This window comes from Podarcis muralis, chromosome 1 (genome assembly GCF_964188315.1).
Source record: "Podarcis muralis chromosome 1, rPodMur119.hap1.1, whole genome shotgun sequence".
NCBI lineage: Eukaryota > Metazoa > Chordata > Lepidosauria > Squamata > Lacertidae > Podarcis > Podarcis muralis.
In genome coordinates this window covers 117,055,305-117,079,401 of record NC_135655.1, presented here as the reverse complement: position 1 = coordinate 117,079,401, position 24,097 = coordinate 117,055,305, and the positions used below count along the sequence as shown (strand labels likewise).

The following is a 24,097-nucleotide window of genomic DNA, read 5'->3' as shown; positions in this document are numbered from 1 at the left end:
TGAATCGTTTGATGTACAAATCAGGTAAAAAATAATAATAATGCTTTCTTCTTCATAGCCACAAATGGGATGATTGCCACACCCTGGAGAGACAGTTTACAGTCAGAAAACAGTTGAATGAATATATTATTGCATGTTTACAAGCACAGACCTGCAAACATTTTAACAGAATTCATTATTTCGTCTTTACATTGCGTATGTTCTGTTCCCACTGAAACAAACTCCCACAAATTTAGGGCAATCGAGACTTGGAAGCATTGTATGAAGCTAATCAATGTTATTATCTAACATCTCTCTGTTTAGATAGTTCACATAGAAGGTGGATACAGAAGGAGAATAAATTGACAGGAGGACTCCTATTGTGCTAAATAAGACATCTGCTACACTGCAAATGCAGAAAATGACAGAGAACCGATTTACAAACACGTTGGCGAAATGCTGGAAACATAGGAGTCCAGAACTGCAACCAATTCTAGGCAATATCATTTGGATCGCTGAAGAATTGATGCTTTTGAATTTATGGTGTTGGAGAAGACTCTTGAGAGTCCCATGGACTGCAAGAAGGTCAAACCTATCCATTCTTAAGGAAATCAGCCCTGAGTGCTCACTGGAAGGACAGATCGTGAAGCTGAGGCTCCAATACTTTGGCCACCTCATGAGAAGAGAAGACTCCCTGGAAAAGACCCTGATGTTGGGAAGGAGAAGGGGATGACAGAGGACGGGATGGTTGGACAGTGTTCTCCAAGCTACCAGCATGAGTTTGACCAAACTGCGGGAGGCAGTGGAAGACAGAAGTGCCTGGCGTGCTCTGGTCCATGGGGTCACGAAGAGTCGGACACGACTAAATGACTAAACAACAACAACAAAGAAGCAGGCACGCGACCTCTTTGTGCATCCTAAAATAGTGATCAAGCCCACAAAACAGTGGACCCCTTTTGGATCACAATTTTTTTTGCTGAAATCAAAGGGCATGTTTTCCAAACTGTATACTGTATTACTGGACAACAGTTTGGGGTGCGCCTGTTCTGAAATGGTAAGGGAGTGTGATTGGGAACAGGAGTTATTGGGGTATATAAACTGAGGAAGTTGACCCAGTTAATTTGTGGAATAAATCAGTTGTATAAACAGCATCAACCCCGGTCAAATAATCTATGCTAAAGATAGCACATATACCACATGGTTGTATTTAATGAGTTCCAGTGCTATACTGGAGAACTTGGTACCTATCACCATATGTGGTGGTCCTGCCCATGGGCTCACCATTTCTGGAATTGTGCATTTGGTGAAAACTAGGAGGTTATATTGGGACGCGGGTGGCGCTGTGGGTTAAACCACAGAGCCTAGGACTTGCCGATCAACAGGTCGGCGGTTCGAATCCCCGCGATGGGGTGAGCTCCCGTTGCTCGGTCCCTGCTCCTGCCAACCTAGCAGTTCGAAAGCACGTCAAAGTGCAAGTAGATAAATAGGTACCACTCCAGCGAGAAGGTAAACGGTGTTTCCGTGTGCTGCTCTGGTTTGCCAGAAGCGGCTTAGTCATGCTGGCCACATGACCTGGAAGCTGTACGCCAGCTCCCTCGGCCAATAAAGCGAGATGAGCGCTGCAACCCCAGAGTTGGTCACAACTGGACCTAATGGTCAGGGGTCCCTTTACCTTTACCTTAGGAGGTTATATAGCAGTCTGTGGACAAAAACCCACAGCTAGTCTTGATGGACCTCAACTCAACCCCAAACTCAGAAACAAATAGCAAAGCTTTTTGCTTATGACAGTTGGAATAAAAATGACTGAAGGAAATGAAGAGGGAGACTCTGGAATATTGGTGCCACCAAGTATGGTACCTAGCATTTAGCAGAGAGATTAATGCAAAGACTAAGGGCTCTAAAAGGATTCTCAGAACCAGATAAGAGTTGCTAAAGGGTGATTGGATTTTATTAGTTTTGCTAACATAAAAAGACGGCAACAGAGATTCCCCAATCACATTAGGCAAGGATCTGGAAATCATAAAATTCCACTGATCCTGATATGTATTGTTCTTGCCATGCAAATTAGTTAATGTAAACTGCCCTTTTGACAAGTTATCAGATTTTTGTTATTATTATTAACACCTTGATTATATGTTTGCTCAAGGTGATTGGATTAATGTTGAAGTGGGATCGGTTTGATTTTTCCTTACTTGGTTTCATTTCTTATATCTGTACAGTTACCTGTTTGGAAATAGAAAGTTAAAATTAACCACAAAAGGGGACAAAAGGACAAACTATGCAATGTGTATCATGCTTAGTTTGGCTCCCGTTGGGCATCACATTAAAAATAAGTGACCAGTTGAAATTCAAGATATTTGATTAACCCAAGTCACTAAGTCACTTCAGACACAGTTAACATCAGTGGAATCACATAATTTTTCTATAGAAATTGATCATTCTGTCTAGGTGAGTTAAATTTTATACCACGCTTCATCTGCGGAATATGAAAATCATGCCTTTGAAGCCAAAAGCTTTCCCCGCTCTTACCAGACACACAGTGGTTGACTGCAATTTTCCACCGATTTGGAAAAGGTACTCTGCACATGTTCAGGGACACAGTTCTTTCCAGCCAGCTGCAGGTTGCTGAAAAATAAGTGGTCTTATCTGAAAAGTATTTTATGATTTTTTTGGTTTAGTAAACCACAGCGTTGACATCCATTTCACTATCATCTTTCCCAAAGACAAATTCTACCGGAGGTTCTCATTTCCAATTATGTTAAAGACAACTTTAATTACAAACAGAAGCCTGCTGAGTGGGAAAGCATTAGTTTAAAAAGGCATCATTTCAGTATTAAATTTGTTAAGCGTTTAATTAATCAGAGATTTCACTGCCAATTCCACTGATTAATTGAGCTGCCACTCAAGCTGCTGATTGTTCCAATTATGAAGCCTGTTTTACTTAAGAAAGTTGATGTTAATACAATTAAAGAGAAGAGTACAGTGCTTGGAATTGTGATACCTTTATAGTATGCAGCCATCACCTTTATGGATCAATACCCCATACCTTTTTTTAGCGTTTTTGAGGTTACCAGCATGAGTTTGACCAAACTGCGGGAGGTAGTGGAGGACAGAGGTGCCTGGCGTGCTCTGGTCCATGGGGTCACGAAGAGTCGGACACGACTAAACGACTAAACAACAACAACAACAACCCCATACCTGATGAGCCACAACGTGATGTCTGCAACCTTGCAAGTTATTCCGACAATTCCCAACTCCCATGCTTGCATAATATAATTCTTAAAACTTTTTTTAAAAAAGAGATCCCCATCACTTTTAAAAAAAACAGCAACCACTTATATAGAAGGCTCTGAAAACATAACCCTTGACAAGAAGCTGATCATTCTCACTCACAAACTTATAGAGCAAGCAGAAACACAGATACTCTGTCCAGGCATTTTTCAGTTAGCAGAATACTGGACTTGCATACTGAACAAATTCAGTAGTCCCAGCGAGTCTTTGAAGTTCAGCTCATTATACAATTCACCATCAATAGCCTTTGGAGAAGAAGGCAACCACAATTCCATCAATGCTGCTGGAACTGTGTTTTGTGGCAAACAAAAAAAGAACCCCCTCTCTCTTTCCTCTTTACCCCTGAAGATCCTACTGTTTCTTGAACTCTTTGTGAGCTGCCCAGAGAACTCATTTCATGGGGCAGCTATAAAATAAATAAATAAAGTAAGAAAACATCTTGCCTGGTGAGGTCCGATTTGCTCAAAAGCTTCTTCACAACATTCTGGCACTGTAATTCTAATAAATATATTGGGATATTGTTCCTCGGGGCTTTTTGTTCCCCCCTATTGACCAACGCACGGGTGGCGCTGTGGGTTAAACCACAGAGCCTAGGACTTGCCAATCGCGACGGGGTGAGTTCCCATTGCTCGGTCCCAGCTCCTGCCAACCTAGCAGTTTGAAAGCACGCTAGTGCAAGTAGATAAATACTGTATTTTTCGCTCTATAGAACGCACCTTGTTTTAGAGGTGGAGAACAGGGGGGGGGGGAATCTCTCCCTCTCTGTTCAGCGCCCTTTCAGCAAAGCGGCAGGAGAAACGGAGTCCCTTCCACTTCTCCTCCTGCTTCGCTGAAGGGGTGCTGCGCAGAGAGGGAAAACTGTGCAGCGCCTCTCCAGCGAAGCGAAGCCAGGAGAGCAAGAGGGATCGGTGTGCACCGACCCCTGGACGGTTAAGTCCAGTCAAAGGCAACTATGGGGTTGCGGCGCTCATCTCGCTTTTAGGCCGAGGGAGCTGGCGTTTGTCCACAGCTTTCCGGGTCATGTGGCTGGCAGGACTAAACCACTTCTGGCGCAACGGGACACCGTGACGGAAACCAGAGTGCACGGAAATGCTGTTTACCTTCCCGGTGCAGCAGTACCTATTTATCTACTTGCACTGGCGTGTTTTCAAACTGCTAGGTTGGCAGGAGCTGAGACAGAGCAATGGGAGCTCACCCCGTCCTGGGGATTCAAACCGCCGACCTTCTGATTGGCAAGCCCAAGAGGCTCAGTGGTTTAGACCACAGTGCTACCCGCATCCCATGTACCTTACACAATTGTGCTTTGAAACAGTTGGTCATGGAACAGACCCAGAGGGTTGGTAACCCTGGATATTAATCTTGAGAAGCAACTAGGACTTTTTGCAAGATATAAGCTGAAGAAATTGGGAATATGGACCAAGTGCTATTAAATGGTATTAAATTTAATAAAAATAAATGGACCAAGTAAATTGTCAATTGCCAAGAAAATGAAACATGCTTGCATGTGACTTCGAAAGAAGTAGCCTCTCAAAAATGGGGAGAACTGGTAAAAAGTTGAAAGGCAGTGTCAAGATAGTCAAATCACTCCAAAATGCTTTGGAGTTGTTTAAAAACACAATGTAGAAAGCTCAGCTGGAGTGTATACCACAGATCAGGGCCAAGAGGATGTCAGCGTGATTTATGAAAGCTATTAGAGGCAAGAAGTCTTCCTTCAAGTAATGGAAGTCATGTGTAAATGCGATGAAAATGGAACACAAACTTGGTCAAAAGGAATGCAAGCAGACAATAAGCGATGCTAAGAAAGAATTTTCTAAAAGCACAACGCGCCCCTCAAAGAACAGAAGCAACATAATATTTAAATATATTAGTGGCAGGGGATCAGCTAGACGTGGTTGGACCCTTGGAAGACAAATGAGTCTAATTCTATGCTAAAGGAGAATGAAGAGATTGCAGAAAAGCTGAATGAAATTTATATATATATATATATTTATATCAGTCTTCAGAGAGGAAGACAGAGGGCATATTCCTGAGACTGAACTACGGTAACTTTTGCTGGAAGACAACTTGAGGAACTGAGGCAAATAGTGATGGGAGACCAAGTACGTGGTCTAATAGGGAAAATAAAAACCAACAAAACAAAACGCCAGGCCCAAATGGCATCTATCTGAGGATTAGACAAATTCATGGCAGTAAAGCCTACCAATGGCTACTAGTCATGATGGCGGTGTTCTGCCTTTTATCCTTACCTGTTCAGGTTGCACGTTCCAAATTAACCACATGCGCATCCCAGGAGATTAGTGGGTGAATTCAAGTAAAACATCTTTAAAAGATTTATAACCCCTCGCTTTTGTTTTTTGTAGGTAAAATAAAGACACACACACTGAAGGGGCAAGTGGATATTTGGGGTTGCTGCTCCTATTACAAAGTCCTCAACACATTCTGAAGTGCATGCTGCATGCAGCCAAAGTGAAATTTTATGCAAAAGGGGAAAAAATTGCAACTTAATTCAGCTCCAAGTAAGACTGGTTCATAATCTCCGCACAGCCAAAAACATCAAAACTGCAATATGAACTAGAGCAAGGGAGATCTATGCAGATGTAGATCTGGTGTTCAAGCATGGGTTTATAAAGTTTATTGCAATTATAAGTCCACTGAAATCAAACAATGCAAAGATAGTCTATAGCGACCATGCCTGGTCCCCAGTGATAGTCCCATCCTCCGTAAATGTGTAACCTCTTTTAAAACCATCCAAATTGGTAGGCATCACCTCATCTTACGGAAGCTAATGCCACTGTTTTAATTTTGCCTTTGTGTCTCTCCTGAATTTCCTAGCATCTGGCTTCTTTATATGCCCCCAAGCAAACATAGTACAGTGGACACTCGGGTTGTGAACATGATCCGTGCAGGATGCACGCATGGGTTGCGATTCAGCGCTTCTGTGCATGCACAAAGTGCGATTTAGCGCTTCTGCGCATGCGCAACCACCGAAACACGGAAGTAACCTGTTCCAGTACTTCCGGGTTTCGGCGGTCCGTAACCTGAAAAAACGCAACCTGAAGCGTCTGTAACCCGAGGTATGACTGTACTTAGAAGTGAGAAGCTGCGCAAAAGACTCCTGTCCCCAACTGCAATAATGTGAGATGTGGGTCTCATGCCTGTGAGCTGCAAAGGGATCAGACAGTCCCAGGTGACTTTGAAACGCACAGATCTCAATGTAAGAAAATGCACACATCACCACTGTAGAACTTGGGGAAAGTAATAATAGCCCTTGTCACTTGTACTGTGTCTTTTTCATTGTTCCCACATAATATATGGACTGCCTCCAAGATCAGAACTTAGTGGTCCGATATGAAAACGAACGATTTTCTATCGCCAATGCCCTTCTCAATCCAAAGCAATAACTTGAGAACTACTTGAAATTCCAACTGTCATTATTTTATTACTGTTTTGGCTACATTCTCTACAATTTCAGCAGCATCTTGAAGAGACAGTTAATGTATCCTTATGTACAATGAAAACAAAATGGCTTGCAACATCAGAAACAAGAGCCACAGTTTAACTGTACAATATTAAATGGGGGAGGAAAAAAACCTTGTGGTAATACAGCCTTCCTTTCTGCAACATGGACAAAGTTACGTACAGGTATTCAGCATTATGAATGTGACAGTAAAAGGAATCTTGTATGGGAGAGATACTGCATTCTGAAAAAAAGATTCTACCGTACAAGGCAGTTAGAAAATGTTTCACATTTTAAAATATCTGTACAGGCCACAAGAAACATCTCTTTAGAGGAACATCTTCCCACCTTGTAGACAGAATTTCCAGAAACCGTGAATAACCATAAACAACTTCTACATCTATTATCAACGTGCTCCAGCTCAGGAAACTGACTTGAACTGCACTGTATAGTTCCAACACAGATCAGTTTTACATGCCTTGATTGTTAATGAATTATCTACTTTTCAGTCTCTCTAGGACGTACAGTTGACTTGCACCTTAAGGAGGTCATTTGATTTATTTTATTTTTATTTTTTGCAAAAGCAAAAGCAACATCATTTAGCAGCAATTAAAAGCGCCTTCAATGAGACTTAAAAAAAATACAATATCCAATTAGAAAAGCCATACTTTAAACATTTGTACAGGAATAAGTTGCTGAAATTTTTTAAACTGAAAATATGACCTCTGTACAACAATTTACAATACAGTTAGAAGGGAATTTTGTCATTATCCTGCATAGAAACATTGAATATGACCTGTTTGCTTTTGGTTACATACATGGCCTTTGTAGATCCCTCTTCAAAAGCCTGGGCAGCGGATATCAGTTGACAAGTCCGCTAAGTATCAAAATGCCATTTAAATAATTGAACTAGTTTCCAAACTAGCTTTTGCTACCTTACTTAAAATGCTATTTTTATCCCTTTGGAAATACAGTAATTCAACCAACGTAACAGTTATTTTAAAGATTTCTCCCCAGCCCCCAGAATACTAAATCACTTCTATCCAAAGAAATTAACAATACACAGCTGTGTCCCTCATTTTTACTTTGGTTTTTGAAACGTTGACTTCTTGGGAAGAAAGATTCTTTATTTAGCTTTTTGTCCAGGCACTGTGCTGTTCTTCCGTGCTTCATTCTTTTTCTTCTTTATTCAAATAATGAAAAACTACCCTTATTAGATCTCTCCAGTATCAACCAAAAGTGTGGTTAAGTATTAAAAAGGCTATTTACAGTGTTCCCCTCCCGGCAACCTGAAAACACGCATTTTCTTCAGTCTTAAAAACACAGTACATCTGCTTGGAGGCAACAGGTAACGCTGTCCTTCAATGTTTCCAATATGAGAGTCTGAAATGAATGTACCCTTCACAGACCATGATCCAGTCCAATCCTAGAAATGACATTTGTAGAAGAGCCACAGTCTGAACACCCCATTTGTTAAGCTTGTGTCAAAACACTAATCCAACGCTTTCAGTTGAAAGTCCGCTGCAGCAAAACTACATGAAGATATCATGCAAGCCTTCCATGTTTAAGAAGTTTCAGTAGGGAATAAGGCTGGATATTGGCGGCGTAGGAGATGCTGCCAGTCCAGTCATATGCAAGTTTCCTGAAGAATTTGATCTTCTCATGTGCGGGAGTAGGTAAGCATCATTAGCTAGCTGATGAACATCGAACCGGTCCTCCTTACGGTATGCCAAGCAACGTCTGATAAATGCCTGCGGGAAGGGAGAGGGGAAGGAAAAAAAAAAGAGCAAATTCTCTTAACAGTAAACGAGGTCTGAATCACCTCTTCTGGTGAGGGAGCTGAGCTCTTTAAGATACTAAAAATAAAAGTGAAAGTGGCTAAGTGGGCTTTTGATTCAACATGGAGATGTGCTCATCATCTGATACCCACTAACACCACAGAGTGAACTAGCATAGTGGTCAGAAGGATGAGCTAAAAGTTTCTGATTTAGTTCAGATTTTAGCTCGTGCAAAAATTGCACGAGACGTTCTCAGTTTGAACCTCCATCCTGTGCCACTCAAATTCTTGTTTAATCTGCAAAGATGTGGGCACTGAGATAATATGTGAATGCTTAGAGATGTTAATTTATACACTCTTTTCTCCCAAACTTTTATTACATAAAGACAGCGTGACCATAAATGAACTGTCCAATGATATTTGGAAATGTACGCAGCCACTGTGAACTGCAGACATTTCTGAACAGTCAAATTAAAAGAGTAAAGTTAGCACTAAACTGAAAGTGCTATTGTTCCAGCTTCCAGCAGAATTCTTGCTTTGTTCACTAAGCGTCCATCTTTGAAAAGGGAGATAAAAATTCTGTTGCTGAACCTTAAAGGTAAAGGTACCCCTGCCCGTACGGGCCAGTCTTGACAGACTCTAGGGTTGTGCGCCCATCTCACTTAAGAGGCCGGGGGCCAGCGCTGTCCGGAGACACTTCCGGGTCACATGGCCAGATTGACAAAGCTGCATCTGGCGAGCCAGCGCAGCACACGGAACGCCGTTTACTTATCATTATATTTGCAAATTTAATAATTAATGTTGTGTTCACCTTTCTGCCAGCCCCTCCCTGCTTGTCTGTTCTACATCCTTAACGTGTAAAAAATTTTTGGGGGGGGGGGCTGTGGATTACTTGCCAAACTAAGCAGAAATAAAGTTTCATGAAAACATCAGTAAAAATAGGAGTTTTAAAATGTTAAACAAAAGTAAACCTTTAGAAATGGGACTGGTGGTTTACCAGGCCTGGAATTTGGGAGAACCCGACAGCTGGCACAGAATCACAGATTTTTTTAAAAGCAAGTTTCTGATCTCATGATTGCAGGTGTGTTAATATGCAGGCGTTCTACGCAAAAGGCCCCACCTTCTAAGGGGTCGAGCGCTCATGCCTTGCAAGTTGCTCCTCCATATATTTCAATGTCTGCTCCAAATCATACCTCGCTAGCATCCTTTGCTGACACATACGGGCAAAAGATTAGCAATTACGATTTCCCTTGTGAAATGCATGGGATATAATTTTCAAACGCTAAAAATAAAAACCCCGAAAGGCATGACAGCAGGAGTCAGAGGTAAGTCCAAATGAGTAAACTGGCATTATCCATTTATCACACGCATGTCTATCTGTCTCCTAAGCAGAGGATGTTGTGGGAGGGTGCCAAGCACAAAGAGTTCCAGCTTCTTGACAGGTGGCTGTGCTAACCATCAGATTAAAAGCATACCAGATTAATTCAAAGGACAGGCTCTATGAATGGTTAGTAGCCTTTGCAGTAAAGAACAGAATCTCCATGTTGAGGAGGTACCGTATTTTTCGCTCCATAGGGCGCACCGGACCATAGGGCGCACCTAGTTTTAAGGGGGGGAAATAAAGAAAAGAAAATTTATCCCCCCCCCAGCCCCAAAGAGCAAAGAAGCCAAGACAGCGAGCAGGATCCATCCCGCTGGCTGTCTTGGCTTCCTCTTTAGCCATGCGCAACCTCTCCAGCCGGGAGAGGCTGCGCACAGCTTCGTTTTTAGCCGCGGGGCTGGGGAAGCCTGAGCTTCCCCCAGCCCCCAAAACAGGTCCAGGAGCGGCGGCAAGATTGCGCGCAACCTCGCTGCCGCTCCCGGAGCTTGTGGGGCTGGGGACAGGGGAAGCCCGAGCTTCCCCCAGCCCCCAGAACAGGCAGCTATCCGCAAGCCTTCCGAGCGCAGCAGGAACTCCTGCTGCGCTCCGAAGACTTGCGGATAGCTGCCTGAAGCCTGCATTCGCTCCATAGGACACACACACAGTTCCCCTTCATTTTTGAAGGGGGAAAAGTGTGTCCTATAGAGCAAAAAATACGGTGGTTCTCCTCCAATTTACCAAATGCCAGCCAAACTGCAGGTGGCTGTGGTCTCTTTCTGTCTTACTTTCGAGTTTCTTTAGGAAATCTGGTTGACACTCTCTTTTCTACAGCGGCCTCTCCTTGCCACAAATTGCTACTGAAGGTCCAAGAACCCAGTGGAATGGCGTCCGATCCAGCAAAAGAGCGCCGAGGCCAGAACTGAAAACCAGAATGTTCCTGTGCACAGATGGGGCTCTTTATATCCCAGTTGGAGGACTGGATCAGATGTCACCGGATCCCCCATTCAGCAAGGTAATTTTTGACACACAATTATAATCTACATGCAATGGTTGACCTTTTTTCTTTTTTTGGAATCAACAGAAAAATGCAAGATTTATATTTGCATTATTTAAGTAAAATAGTAACTGGGGAGGGGAGAGAATCACTCCCATAATTAAGTACTCATGTGCATAAATTGGAGCATGAGAGAGTTTCTGGTACAGAATTTTCATTTACTGATATCCTCTGCACTCACATCACGTTTTGTGCTAATGAAATCTCAAATTTTGCATTCGGAATCTATCATGGGAACTTAAATGATGGTTCTAACGTGGTCACTGCGGCTTTGCTAGTTCACAATGACAAATACACACTAAAATTAGATGGCATTAATGACAGCAGCGTATGGGAAACTGATTCAAAGCACTTTTGGCCTCTCTAGAAGGAGAAGCACTAACAGATGCTAAAGGTTGAAATTAATTTTTTCATCCGCTTAGTCCTGCTGGAATATCAAAATTGATTTCAGAAATAGTCAAGAAACTTTAAATATTTACTACTACAATCTGGAATTTGTCTGTTTTCATGGGTACCGTATTTTTCGCTCTATTACACGCACCAGACCATAACACGCATGTAGTTTTTAGAGGAGGAAAACAAGAAAAAAAAATTCTAAACGAAACAGTGGATGTATGATTTTTGTGCTTCATGCTGTGGCCACAGACATGTGATCTGACGGTGAGTTTGGGGTAGCCCAATGCAAAAATCCTGAGGATCCATGTGGATCCATACTTTGTAACCACGTTTTAAGTGGGGAGGGAAGGAAAAGCACTCAAGGGACAAGGAACATGCATGGGGTGTGTGGAGAAGGATGCTGCTAATAATGCAGGCGATGGGTTTAAGGGCAGAAGGAACCAGTGTGGGGTGTGTGGAGAAGGAGCTTTTCCGGGAGCTGAGCGGGGAGGGAGGGAGGGAAAGAGCACTGTTGCTTTAAAGGAGCCAACCGGACAGCAGCCGCTTACAGCAGTGTAAGCAGCTCCTCTCTCCCGTTTTGCTCCTTCTCTCCCTCTTTGCTGCTTTACACAGCTAATGGCGAATCCCCTGCAATCCAAGTCCTGCTCATGTGCTCAAACCTATCCTGTCTATCCTGCGTAATTTCCCCCTCTCCCTCATCCTATGCCCTCCTGTCCCCAGCGCGCTCAAGCAGCCAGCGGATCAGGGGAGACGCTGGGAGACATGCATTTCCCCCTCTCCCTCATCCCGTGCCCTCCTGTCCCCAGCGCGCTCAAGCAGCCAGCGGATCAGGGGAGACGCTGGGAGACATGCATTTTCCCCTCTCCCTCATCCCGTGCCCTCCTGTCCCGGCGCACTCAAGGAGCCAGCGGATCAGCTGAGACGCTGGGGACGCGTCATTTCCCCCTCTCCCTCATCCCATGCCCTCCTGTCCCCGGCGCGCAGCCTCATTGCTCCATTTAGAGAGTGCGCAGACCTTTGCTAGCTGAGGCTGCAGCAGCTGTTGCTGGCTACGCAACGCTTTTAAAAGTGCCTGCTGGCTTTGAATTGCCTGCCTCCTTCCGGCTCGCTATGGCTCCTGTCTGTCCCTCCTCCCGTGTAAGCAGCTGCTGCCCACTTTGCTGCCATGCCTCTCCTTCCCTCCCTCCTCCCCGGCTCCTCCGTAGGTCGCTTTAAAGCAAACAAAGCGAGAGCCTTTCAGAGAGCCCCTCCTCCTGGCTGTAAAGCAGGCAAAGCTAGAGCCTTGCAAAGCGAGACAGAAGCCCTGCAAGCGGCTCCCGCTTTGCTTAACTGACGGCAGCCATGGCTCCGGTCCAGTGCATTCACCCCATAACACGCACAGGCATTTTCCCTTACTTTCTAGGAGCAAAAAAGCGCGTGTTATGGAACGAAATTTACGGTAATTAGTAAATTTAGTTACAAGTACTCCAAAAAAAATATTCAAGAATATGTATGAGAGTCTGAGAGCAAGATTTTCAGGAAATTATTACTTTTAGTATCTTACATTTTATAGTATGACCAATTTAATATATACACAATGCAAATGATACTTTGCATTTACTTTCAACTTTATTTATTGACATACATGAATTGAAATATGGTGTGCTATTTAAAAAAAACACCTTAACACAAATTTTGTTACAATTTGCCTCAACGTTATCTCTTGACCTTAACCCTGAAGCAAAATCCATCTCAAGGTTGATTACATCATATTCTAGCAGAATGTATACCTTGAGTCCATGAATATTACCTTGGCTTCATTGCTCACAACAGGCTTCACTGGGAACTGTACTTCAGTGGCTTTTAATATTGTATTTTCTTGAAGTATATCTTGTTGGGACTGGTTATGACCAAATGGCTGGAGAAAGGGAAAAGTTCAGACAGTGATTGCTAAATGTCCAAATATCGGTAAAAATCAGCAACATCACCTTTTTATTCTAAAATTATTCCACTTAAAAACAAGTTAAGAAATGCATAAGAAGTGGTTAAAACGGTGGATCATCAGAGGTGCTGATGGAAGTCTAAAAAGATTGTATAAATGATAAGTTTTGTGGTACATTTTATAATTTATATGTTAAAATCAATAAAAATTATATAAAAAATAAAAATAAAAACAAGTTGTCCCTGTTGGGAAAGGGCAAATGGTGGAAGCTGAAGAACCATACCTACTTCCAGAAATGGTTTTTCCCCCTTCAAAAAGACCACATTGAAGATGTACTGAAATGCACTAGAAAACTCTACGTTTAAGGGTTTGTTTTTACCTTTCGACCATATAGACACTGGAAAAAGATTACTCCAACTGACCACACATCCACTTTGTTAGAAATTTTGGGTGGCTCTTTGCCCACAACAAAGCACTCTGGAGGCAAATACCTGATAGAAAAAATAGAAACTCAGTCACTGAAAACAGACACATTAAGAACATTCCCCCTCCAGAAGCAGGCTGATTTTTGGAAGTATTTATGAGAGATACAGATTGCCAAGAATCTAGTGGCTTTCTCACATGCTTCTATTTGTTCCAGGATTCATTTTTTTTTAATAGATTAACTTGGTATTGGTCAATTCACATGATAACCTGTTTGTTAAGTTAAGCTCATGGACTCCCTTCACTTATGCACTCTAATTTTCAAACGCTTCCCAGTTTGGGCAAAGCACTGTTTGCCGTTACATCTCAACTGACAAGCTGTGATTTGTGTCTGCTCTACAAACCAGGATTGGAACCCCACGTCAAACAGTGGCTTCCAATTCTGGTTTGGATAAGGTAAAGGGACCCCTGACCATTAGGTCCAGTCGTGACCGATTCTGGGGTTGCGGCGCTCATCTCGCTTTACTGGCCGAGGGAGCGGCGTACAGCTTCCGGGTCATGTGGCCAGCATGACTAAGCTGCTTCTGGCGAACCAGAGCAGCGCACGGAAACGCCGTTTACCTTCCCACCGGAGCGGTACCTATTTATCTACTTGCACTTTGACGTGCTTTTGAACTGCTAGGTTGGCAGGAGCAGGGACCGAGCAACGGGAGCTCACCCCGTCGCGGGGATTCGAACCACCGACCTTCTGATCAGCAAGTCCTAGGCTCTGTGGTTTAACCCACAGCGCCACCCACGTCTGGTTTGGATAGCAAGCACAAATCACAGTTAGCCACTTTAGGTGAAACAGATTATGGTATGCCAAACCAGGAAGTTATGGAACAGAATAAAATAGAGTGAGGAGCCTGAATTTCGGACCAGATGTGGTTTGAACTGTAGTGTGGTTTAAGCTGCCTTGAAAGCAAACAAGTTAGGTTAGAAATTCCTAAACACATATAAGCAAACATATGCTACCTAATAAACAGAAATAATTCATTCACTATAATCTACATTGGAGAAGTGCTGTTTCTGATAATAAAGTACATAACAATTCCCATATTTCCAGTAGAAACCTTAACTACTGTACCAGTTTTGTTTTTTTAAAAACCCCTAATTTCTGCCACTATCCTGTTCTTCCATCAGTGACCAATACTGTATGTTAAACCACACCAAGTTTGCACTAAAGGAAGGTGATCATTCCTCAGCCAGAAACCAGACAATAAAACCTTGATGATGATAATAATTAATAAAAGAATTGAAGATTAAATAACCACTAATCTCCATGCATTCGAGAAGATTAATTCTGTAGAAGGAATTCAACACAGCGCAACAGCAATTGTTCCAGCAGTACAAACATTTCAGCTCGCCAGACAGAACTATCCCCCCTGCTCCCCTTAGGATTCTCCTGACCCCACAAATGCAATTTGTTGGGACCTGGGTGGAAAGTCCCATTGCACTAGCAGAAGCCATTGTGCGGGCTTTTTCGCTAGTGGGACTCGAGGGTTGAATCCAGACTTCTACCGTCAGGTTATAAGCTCAAATAACCAACGACAGCACATTCTTTCCATCAACTACATCCATCGGCGGAGGTTTACAAACAGTTCTCACACAAGTAAGAAATACATTTACCAAATGGGAAATAATAATATTACCAGTAAGTCCCAGCCCCTTGTGAAGTTAAGTCCATTCCATCCACACCATAGCTATCATCATCCATTATTTTAGACAGCCCAAAGTCTGTAATTTTTATTTCTCCACATGCTGTTCCATCTACCAAAAGGATGTTTCCTATCAAGAGGGAAAGAGTTTGTTAAAATAACCAAGTCTACCCCCAGCAGTGGCTCACAATTTTTCCATTGTGTTTAAATGAAGACATTATAGAACAGAAACACCCTAGTTATAGGCACGTCTATGGTTCATTCATTTATTATTATATTTATTATATTATTATTATATATTTCCTCCAAGGATCTCAAGGTGCCGCGTATGGTTCCGTCTTCCTCATATATTCACAGAACTGCCCCATCCTGTGAGCAGAGGCAGTTGCGTCTCAACAATCTCTTGGGAGAATTTGAGCCATGGATTTTCAAAGGACAGCTACAGTTTGGTTAAAGTTCATTCTTCCCAAGTTTTCATAATACAGTCGTACTTTGGAAGTTGAAAGGAATCCGTTCCAGAAGTCCATTTGACTTCCAAAACATTTGGAAACCAAAACGCGGCTTCTGATTGGCTGCAGGAAGCTCCTGCAGCCAATCAGAAGCCGCGGAAGCCCCGTCGGACGTTCGGGTTCCAAAGAACATTCACAAACCGGAACACTCACTTCCAGTTTGTGGAATTTGGCAGCCAAAATGTCTGAGTACCAAGGCGTTCTGGATCCAAGGTATGACTGTACTGTGCTAACTCTGCATCATGTAGATGCGTCAGATCTTTGTGTGTTTACTGCAATGCTGGCTCTTTCAGTATTTTCCCAGTACTATGCCATTTGCCTTAGCTAAGCTTGGACTTCGGAAGATGCCTGAACGCTTTTTCATTTACTGAATAAAAAAAAATGTATTAGGTAGTGATCTACACAAGAACAAAAGACTCAAAAACTGTGAAAGAGGCATGTGTGCAGTATTATTTACCTGCATATTCAAATGAAAAATACCTAATTAACTATACTTCTGGTTTACTGAAGGCAAATCATGCATGTGAGGTTTTGCACCTCATTATAAAGATTGTGAGGTCAAGCGCATGGCACATGGAGCTAAACGCTGCAGATATAAAATTGTACACGTATCAAATATATACTTCAAGCCACATTCAAAGATGATGTTTTATTGCTACTTCAATCCATTTCTAATTATAATTAAGCACACACAGTGGCTTAAGATGCAAGAAAATCCTATTGAAGCCAAATTCGTACAGAATATGGAAGACATCCATCGAAATAGCTCAGTGTAGAAGCCAAAACATTAAGTAGCGGGGTGAGGGGGCAGAGTGTGCAAATTTGCCTTCAAAGCAAACAGCAGAAAAGAGAGAATAGGTGTGTGAGGCTAGAAAAAAGAAGAATGTGATTAAATTTAGTGATAAAACTAAATTCACATTTTTGTTAAGGATTAAAGACAACAGAGATTAAAAGAGACACCTCTCCTGTATTCCAAGCACTCATACCATAAAAAAAATCAAGGCCAATGTGAACCCAGATGGGTTTAATAAAGAAAGACAGGGGCAGGCGCTACACTAGTTAAGAATTAAGAGAAGAATGTGTTTTAGAGATATAATATACAATGTATGATGTTTGATAAATTCTTATTTACCTGGTTTAAGATCATAGTGTATTATAGGTGGCTTAATCTCATTGAGATATCGCAGTGCATTTACTATTTGCATTACAATGGACCTAGCTTCTTTTTCTGTCATTAGTTTATGTTGCTTGAGATAGAAATCTAAATCGTTGCCTTCACAATATTCTAATACTGTACAAAACCTAGAAAGGGAAAAAATAAAAGTTAGATAAGGAAACAAAGGCTATTTAATTATTCAAGCATACAATGGAAATAGGAACATAATTTCTTTGCATTAATTGCACATTTTCACTTAACTTTTATTTATGGTTTTCATTTGTATACATTTCAATAGTTTTACAAAAATTGTAACATTTAAACAATCGACTTCCTTCCTCCTCTTTCTGCAGTTCCTTCAATTTCTTTTATCATTTCCTGCATATCCTAAATTAACTTATCCTTCTATTTATTTCTTTTAATTCTATATTCTTTTTAAAACAGCAGGTTATTACAATAATCCCTGCCAATGTCTTTATCTGTTTCCAATTGTTTGTAAATATTCAATAAACCATGTCCATTCTTTTATAAAAAAAAGTTTGTTATCTTGATTTCTTAATTCTTCCAGTAAGTTTTGCTTTCCTCTTGGGAATTACAGGGGTAGAACTACCTAAACAGTACAGAAACATATTTACGTATGCAACAACAGCTGCAAGAATGTTACTTGCCCAGAAATTGAAAAAAAGAAGATGAGGTCCCGATGAGAGAAGAATTGATACAAAAACTTTTTGGAATACAGTGGTACCTCGGGTTAAGTACTTAATTCGTTCCAGAGGTCCGTTCTTAACCTGAAACTGTTCTTAACCTGAAGCACCACTTTAGCTAATGGGGCCTCCTGCTGCCGCCAGAGCACGATTTCTGTTCTCATCCTGAAGCAAAGTTCTTAAACTGAAGCACTATTTTTAGGTTAGCGGAGTCTGTAACCTGAAGCGCATGTAACCTGAAGCGTATGTAACCCGAGGTACCACTGTATGCACAAATGGAGAAATCACATTTTCACTTTACAAAAGAAACGCGAACCATCTACAATGGTACCTTGGTTGTCGGACTTAATCATTTCTTCGAAAACCAAGGCGCTTCCTGCACTCAATCGGAAGCAGAGTTGGACATTCGGCTTCCGAAAAACGTTCACAAACTGGAACACTCACTTCTGGGTTTGCGGCGTTCGGGAGCCAAGCCGTTCGACAACCAAGGTACCACTGCACTTGAACAATAATCAATGCCACAGCATTCAGAAGATCATAATAGAGAAAATACTGAGCCACTGAGGCCAAACACCATGAAATTTAAATTGTACTTATGTCCAACCAAAAATGTTCCTGAAGGGTGGTCTTAATTTCTAACTGGTGTGTGTGTGTGTGTGTGTGTGTGTGTGTGTGTGTAAGAGAGAGAGAGAGAGAGACTTACGTATCTGTATCCAGGGAAAAGTAGTCATAGAGTTTTACTATCCTTGGATGATCAAGTTCTTTGTGTATTCTATACTCTCTGCAGGCGTGCCTAGAAGACATAGGTAAAATAATCACGACCACCAGAACAGCTTTAATTTGTTACAAAGACCAAAAAAAAAGTGTTTTCTTGAAACGCTTACTTGTGGTAGTTTTCCTTTTTCTCATCCCTCCAGCTTTTGTTAAGCTGGTGTATCTTCACAGCAGCGTATCTTTGCTCATAGAGATCAAAAGCCTGCAAGGAAGGTTGGGGGGGAAGTAGTAGAAAGAGATTTTGTAAAAGACGAGTCACAGAGAAATGTATTTATTAACATTTCAATATAGCTTGAGAGAGCAATACATCATATCTGGCCCAATACTGGGGAAAAAACCTTGAATTTTTAATTGACTGTTTTCTCAGAAGCTTTTCAGAAGCCAACATACTATTGTTAATGGTCTCAGAAGAGTCAGATAATTTGTCTGGCACCTTTCTGATTTTTGCTTATTTCAACAACCAAGACACTGTACATAATCTGCCTTTGGGGCCAAATAAACTGCCCTCCCTATCACTCCTACACATTGAGAGATGGCCTGGTTACTTGCTCTTAAACTATCTCCTAGTCTGAACATTCACTTCAAATAAGAGTGATCAGTACTCGTGCATTTACTAATTCAAAATACTAAAAAGCAGTTGTCATAATGAATAAATACTGCTTATTATTAATTGGCCCACAATATTTTCCTGACACAACCTTTTCAAAGCCCCAACCATTGTAACCATTCCTCACAGGAAAGTCGCCCCAGCGCCCTGACCATTTTGGTCACCCCTTTTCTGACTGATTCAGACTGCAGAGGAACACACACTATAATACAGTGGTACCTCGGGTTAAGTACTTAATTCATTCCAGAGGTCCGTTCTTAACCTGAAACTGTTCTTAACCTGAAGCACCACTTTAGCTAATGGAGCTTCCTGTTGTTGTTGTTGTTGCTGCTGCTGCTGCTGCTGCGCCGCTGCTGCACAATTTCTGTTCTCATCCTGAAGCAAAGTTCCTAACCTGAGGTAATATTTCTGGGTTAGTGGAGTCTGTAACCCGAAGTGTATGTAACCTGAAGCGTATGTAACACGAGGTACCACCGTAGCCTGGTTCACGTGATAGGGTAGGTAAACCAAACTATAGTTTACCAGGATTGCGGGTTCCTGGAGAGGCCCTCACAGTCATTTTGCTCTTCCTTCTGCACTGTGGTAAGACAAGCCAAGGTTTGGCTTAGTGCGTCATCTGAACTGGTTAAGCTCTCTCCTTGCCAATGGCAAGCTATAGACAAGGTCTGGTTTACTGCAATGTGCAGACCAAGGGCACCAGCTGCCTTCACACGTGTTCTTAGCATTATGGGAACATGTTACAGCAAGCTGAGCACTCCTTCACAACCATCTCAGCACAACTGTAAGGGGTCACCAAGCTTCAGTTTCAAATAACCTGCATGTTTCGTTGAATGTAGCCTCCCTTGTAACACTAAACCATGGGAAACCTAAACTATTCAAACGAGGCCCATATTTCTGAAGAAAAATTACACAGAGTTTTCAAATGTATGTACAGGTCACTTAAAAAAAAGCAGGCACCAGCTTAGAAAAGGCATTCTGCCTTCTCTATGCTTATTCCAACACAGTGGTACATCAGGTTAAGTACTTAATTTGTTCCGGAGGTCCGTTCTTAACCTGAAGCACCACTTTAGCTAATGGGGCCTCCTGCTGCTGCCGCACCGCCGGAGCACGATTTCTGTTCTCATACTGAAGCAAAGTTCTTAACCTGAGGTACTATTTCTGGGTTAGCAGAGTCTGTAACCTGAAGCGTATGTAACCCGGGTGACCTTGGACTAGTCACACTTCTCTGAAGTCTCTCAGCCTCACTCACTCACTCACTCACTCACCTCACAGAGTGTTTGTTGTGGGGGAGGAAGGGAAAGGAGATTGTTAGCTGCTTTGAGACTCCTTCGGGTAGTGATAAAGCGGGATATCAAATCCAAACCACTGTACAGCTCTTTGCAACCAAAGCTTGAGCTGAAAGGTTCGGGTATTCTCTGGACACAGATTGAATTTTATATTTTTCTATCCTGATACCAGTTTTTAGTTGTTCAGGAAAACCTGGAGAGGTTATTTTTATACTTTTAAATTGATATAGTTTTGTTGTTTAAAATGTTTTTCAGTGAATTGGTTCTAGAGAGGGTCATCTATGTTGGTAGGCATACGTTTAAAAAATAAATAAATATTACCAGCCAAGAAGAGGACATTACCTTATATACTTCACTAAATCCACCTCGACCAAGTAAATGAAGTAACAAATATCGCTCGTTTAACGTAGGATGATCCTTGAACCTTATTATTAAAAAAAAGAAGGAAGAACATTGGTCAATGAGAAAGGCAAGTACTTAATTTTAATACTAATTATTTTTGTGTATACAAAAAAAGAAATACTGGAGTGCAGTGTTTCATATAGTTTTGGATCATAGCAGTATTGATTCAACTTAAAATACATTCTATGTTGTTGTTGTTGTTGTTGTTGTTGTTATTATAAGTGTGCTGCTTGTATAAAAACAAAAACAGGTTTTGCGGAGTTGAGGCATGGATATCTGTGTGTCATTTATTCCAGAGCGAGTGAAGTGGAGAAGAGTAAGTATGCGAGATTAAAATCTAGTGCCTTACTGAGAATTATCCTCATTGTTTATTCTTTTGAGCTCTCGTATGTGAAGATTTCTAACTCTTTCCAGACGTTCAAGTTCTGCTTGTATTTCAGCTTCTTCCTGCAAATCAAAACAAATAATGTATGAAATCTCAAGGTTTGTTGGTTTGTTTACTTTTTATCCCTCCCTCAGCTGATAACCAGGGAATTGTTTGTTTCAGGATCTCAACATTTGAAAGAGAAATTGAAAGACGTACACCTAATTTCCTCCTACAAAGCCTCTAGTTGATGTATTCCATTTTTTTTCTTGCAACAATGGGGATAGCCAAACAACCAGTTTCATAACTGAACAAGTTCAAAAACTTTTGTGCCTGCCTGGTCATGTAGAGGTGAATGATATGTATAAATGATATGTATGTGGAGACAGGTGACGTGCATAAAAGATAAGCAGAAAATTAGGCTACAAAACCATGGGGGGGGGGATTTGTCTGAACTCTATAAAAAAATGGTGATGGTGTCACCCCCTTCGGCACAGCATTCCACAAATGGGAAGGCCACCACTGAGAAGGCCTTTTCTTTAGTTGTCACCTTCCACACCTCCCTTGCAGGGGGCATATGGAAAATGTTAACATTACCAACATGTAATTTATGTATACCTTCCTCTTGTCATTCAAAATGACAGCATGGAATTTAGATTAAAAACTAGACATTTAACAGAATGGCTATTCTCATGGTATAATGCAAGACACAAAATACTGAAGTTTTCACAAGCGATGCAAAATCACCATACACCTTTCAGTTTAAAAGTGACATACAACTTTTGACTATCTGAGCAGCTCTATATAGTATTTTAAAGCATGCTCCTGCTACAGGCATGGTTCTTTCAATCTTAAACAGCTTACTTGGATCATATCTATAACCAATGGGGTAGAGTCTATGGTTACAATACTGTGTGATCAGAAAAAAGATCCAGTTTAAACATACCTTTTTGAGATGTCCTAATCTAAGCTTGAAAATTTCTTCTTGCTCATGGTATTCTGCTAGTGTTAGCCTGCAGGAATTACCAAAGATAACAAACCATTTTAATCCAAAGTTGCACACAAAAAGTCACAGTACATGTTACTAAAAGTTGAATGGGAAAAAACGTATTTTATTTCCGATTCATAACACAGAAAGCCAATTCCTCCAGCATCTTGTAGAATCCGCTACATTCTGAATGATCAGAAGCTTAATGTGGAACAAAATGTTCTGATACCAAAATTGTATCCACACTCCTACCTAAAAGATACAGGGAGGTATCAAAGAACAGTGTAATTCCCGTAACTCTTTGGTGTTTGAATCAAATGCAGCTGATATTACAGTATGTGCTAAATGCTATTGGTTCACAAGGCATCTTATATTAGGATGACAAAGAGATATTAGGTATCTGTAATAATGTGGGACTGCACATTTAGAATAAAGTGCAAAGTCATGTCGCATTTATAGGAACAAGCAACAGATTACACAGTGATGTTCTTAAATAGAAAGGGTACTTGATGCCAGAAGAGTCTGAATTATTGACGTCCTAGATTCAGCAAGTACCAATCTGGGACCCAAGCTTTAGTATTCATTGGAACACCTACATATCTTACACCACTTTGCCGACTCTAAACCAAAATGAGAATCATATACAAAAATCAGTTCCCTCCCTTGTCATAACTAAAATACAGAACACAGAGGGCAGGCTTCGGAAATGGCCCTATAGAGCTCTGTGGGATAAAACAAGCAAGCTGCAATTAACAACACTTTTGGAAGACACACATCGTTGGAGCACCCCCCAGGCCACAACACCAGGGCCACTGCAAGCTGGGAGAAAGATTTAGCTTTCCAACTTTCTGAACGGCTACAAACAGGTGGCTGTGGCACCATCATGACAAATACTCAATACATAATTAGAAAAGAAGTATGAACTTACAATTGTGGTAAATTGGGTCTAACAAACGGATCGTTTTCTGCTCCATTGACAGCTTTGTTTTTCCTCTGCTTAGGTTCTGAATTGGCAGAGGGCGCCTGAGAATTATTTGTAGCAGGAGGTTTTCGCTTTGCCAGAAGTTTTCTTTGCCTCTCTATATCTTCCCTTTGTTGATTTACCCACTCCTGTTGCCTGCAAAGCCAAAGCATTGTTTTAAGATGATTTTCAGACTTGATTTTTTATTTTTTTTTAAAAAAATGTTTTAACTCTTGTGGATTTAAGCTGATTCCCTAAAGCAGGAATGGAGAACCTCTAGTCTGCGGGCCAAATTTGACCTGGCACAGGTCACAGGTCCCCAAATATCCTCTACATCTCCATTACAGTGGTACCCTGGTTTACAACCATAATCCATTCCGGAGGTCCGGTTGTAAACCAAAACCCAAGGCATGCTTTCGCCAATGGGGCCTCCAAAAAAAAGGGGGGGTGGGGGGTTGTAATCCAAAAAAAATGGGTTGTAATCCAAAAAAGGGACATGCACTTCTGGGTTTGACGTGGTTGTAATCCAAAACGGTTGCAAACCAAGGTACCACTGTATAAGCCATGTTTTCTTCATTCAAATAACTGAATTACAAGACAAATAGTTCCAGAAGCTTGGTTAAAAAAAGAATTTGTGCAAGACACATGTAAGATGTAGGATCCAACATGCAAAGTAGTAATTTAGTTAATCAGGGTTCTCTGACATGCGTGCCAACTTCAAGAGGCATCCCAAGCCATCTTCTTAACTATGGCTTAGTAACATTACTACTAAAACAGATGGACTACACATGATATCCTTCTATTCAAACCATGAAATTAAAACACAGGAATTCTACTTTTCTTCACTCTGATTCTACCTATACACCTTCTCAGTCATTCCCTCCTCTGCCAAGTCTCTGCTAAATTATGTTACTGAAGCAACTTTTTTTTTACCAGCAACTACAGGCTCTCCCTCTCCTATTCCCTATTTTATGCTAGTAGAAGTGCAGAC

The 24,097-nt window shown here is 41.5% G+C and overlaps 1 protein-coding gene across 4 annotated transcripts in view; it reads right to left on the bottom strand.

The window, feature by feature from the left end:
* Positions 1–6,683: 6,683 nt before the first annotated feature.
* The window catches only part of TLK1 (tousled like kinase 1), a 66,344-nt gene continuing 48,930 nt past the window's right edge, over positions 6,684–24,097 (bottom strand). For all 4 annotated transcript variants that reach the window (XM_028749932.2, XM_028749941.2, XM_028749950.2 and 1 more), the window contains 11 exons: positions 23,074–23,262; positions 22,104–22,170; positions 21,143–21,240; positions 20,734–20,815; positions 18,609–18,700; positions 18,428–18,517; positions 16,997–17,166; positions 15,350–15,485; positions 13,615–13,726; positions 13,104–13,211; positions 6,684–8,478 (listed from right to left, as the gene is read on the bottom strand). In XM_028749932.2, coding sequence (XP_028605765.2) covers positions 8,302–8,478; positions 13,104–13,211; positions 13,615–13,726; positions 15,350–15,485; positions 16,997–17,166; positions 18,428–18,517; positions 18,609–18,700; positions 20,734–20,815; positions 21,143–21,240; positions 22,104–22,170; positions 23,074–23,262 — 1,321 coding nt within the window. In that variant the 3' untranslated portion in view covers positions 6,684–8,301. The remainder of the gene's footprint in view (positions 8,479–13,103; positions 13,212–13,614; positions 13,727–15,349; positions 15,486–16,996; positions 17,167–18,427; positions 18,518–18,608; positions 18,701–20,733; positions 20,816–21,142; positions 21,241–22,103; positions 22,171–23,073; positions 23,263–24,097) is intronic.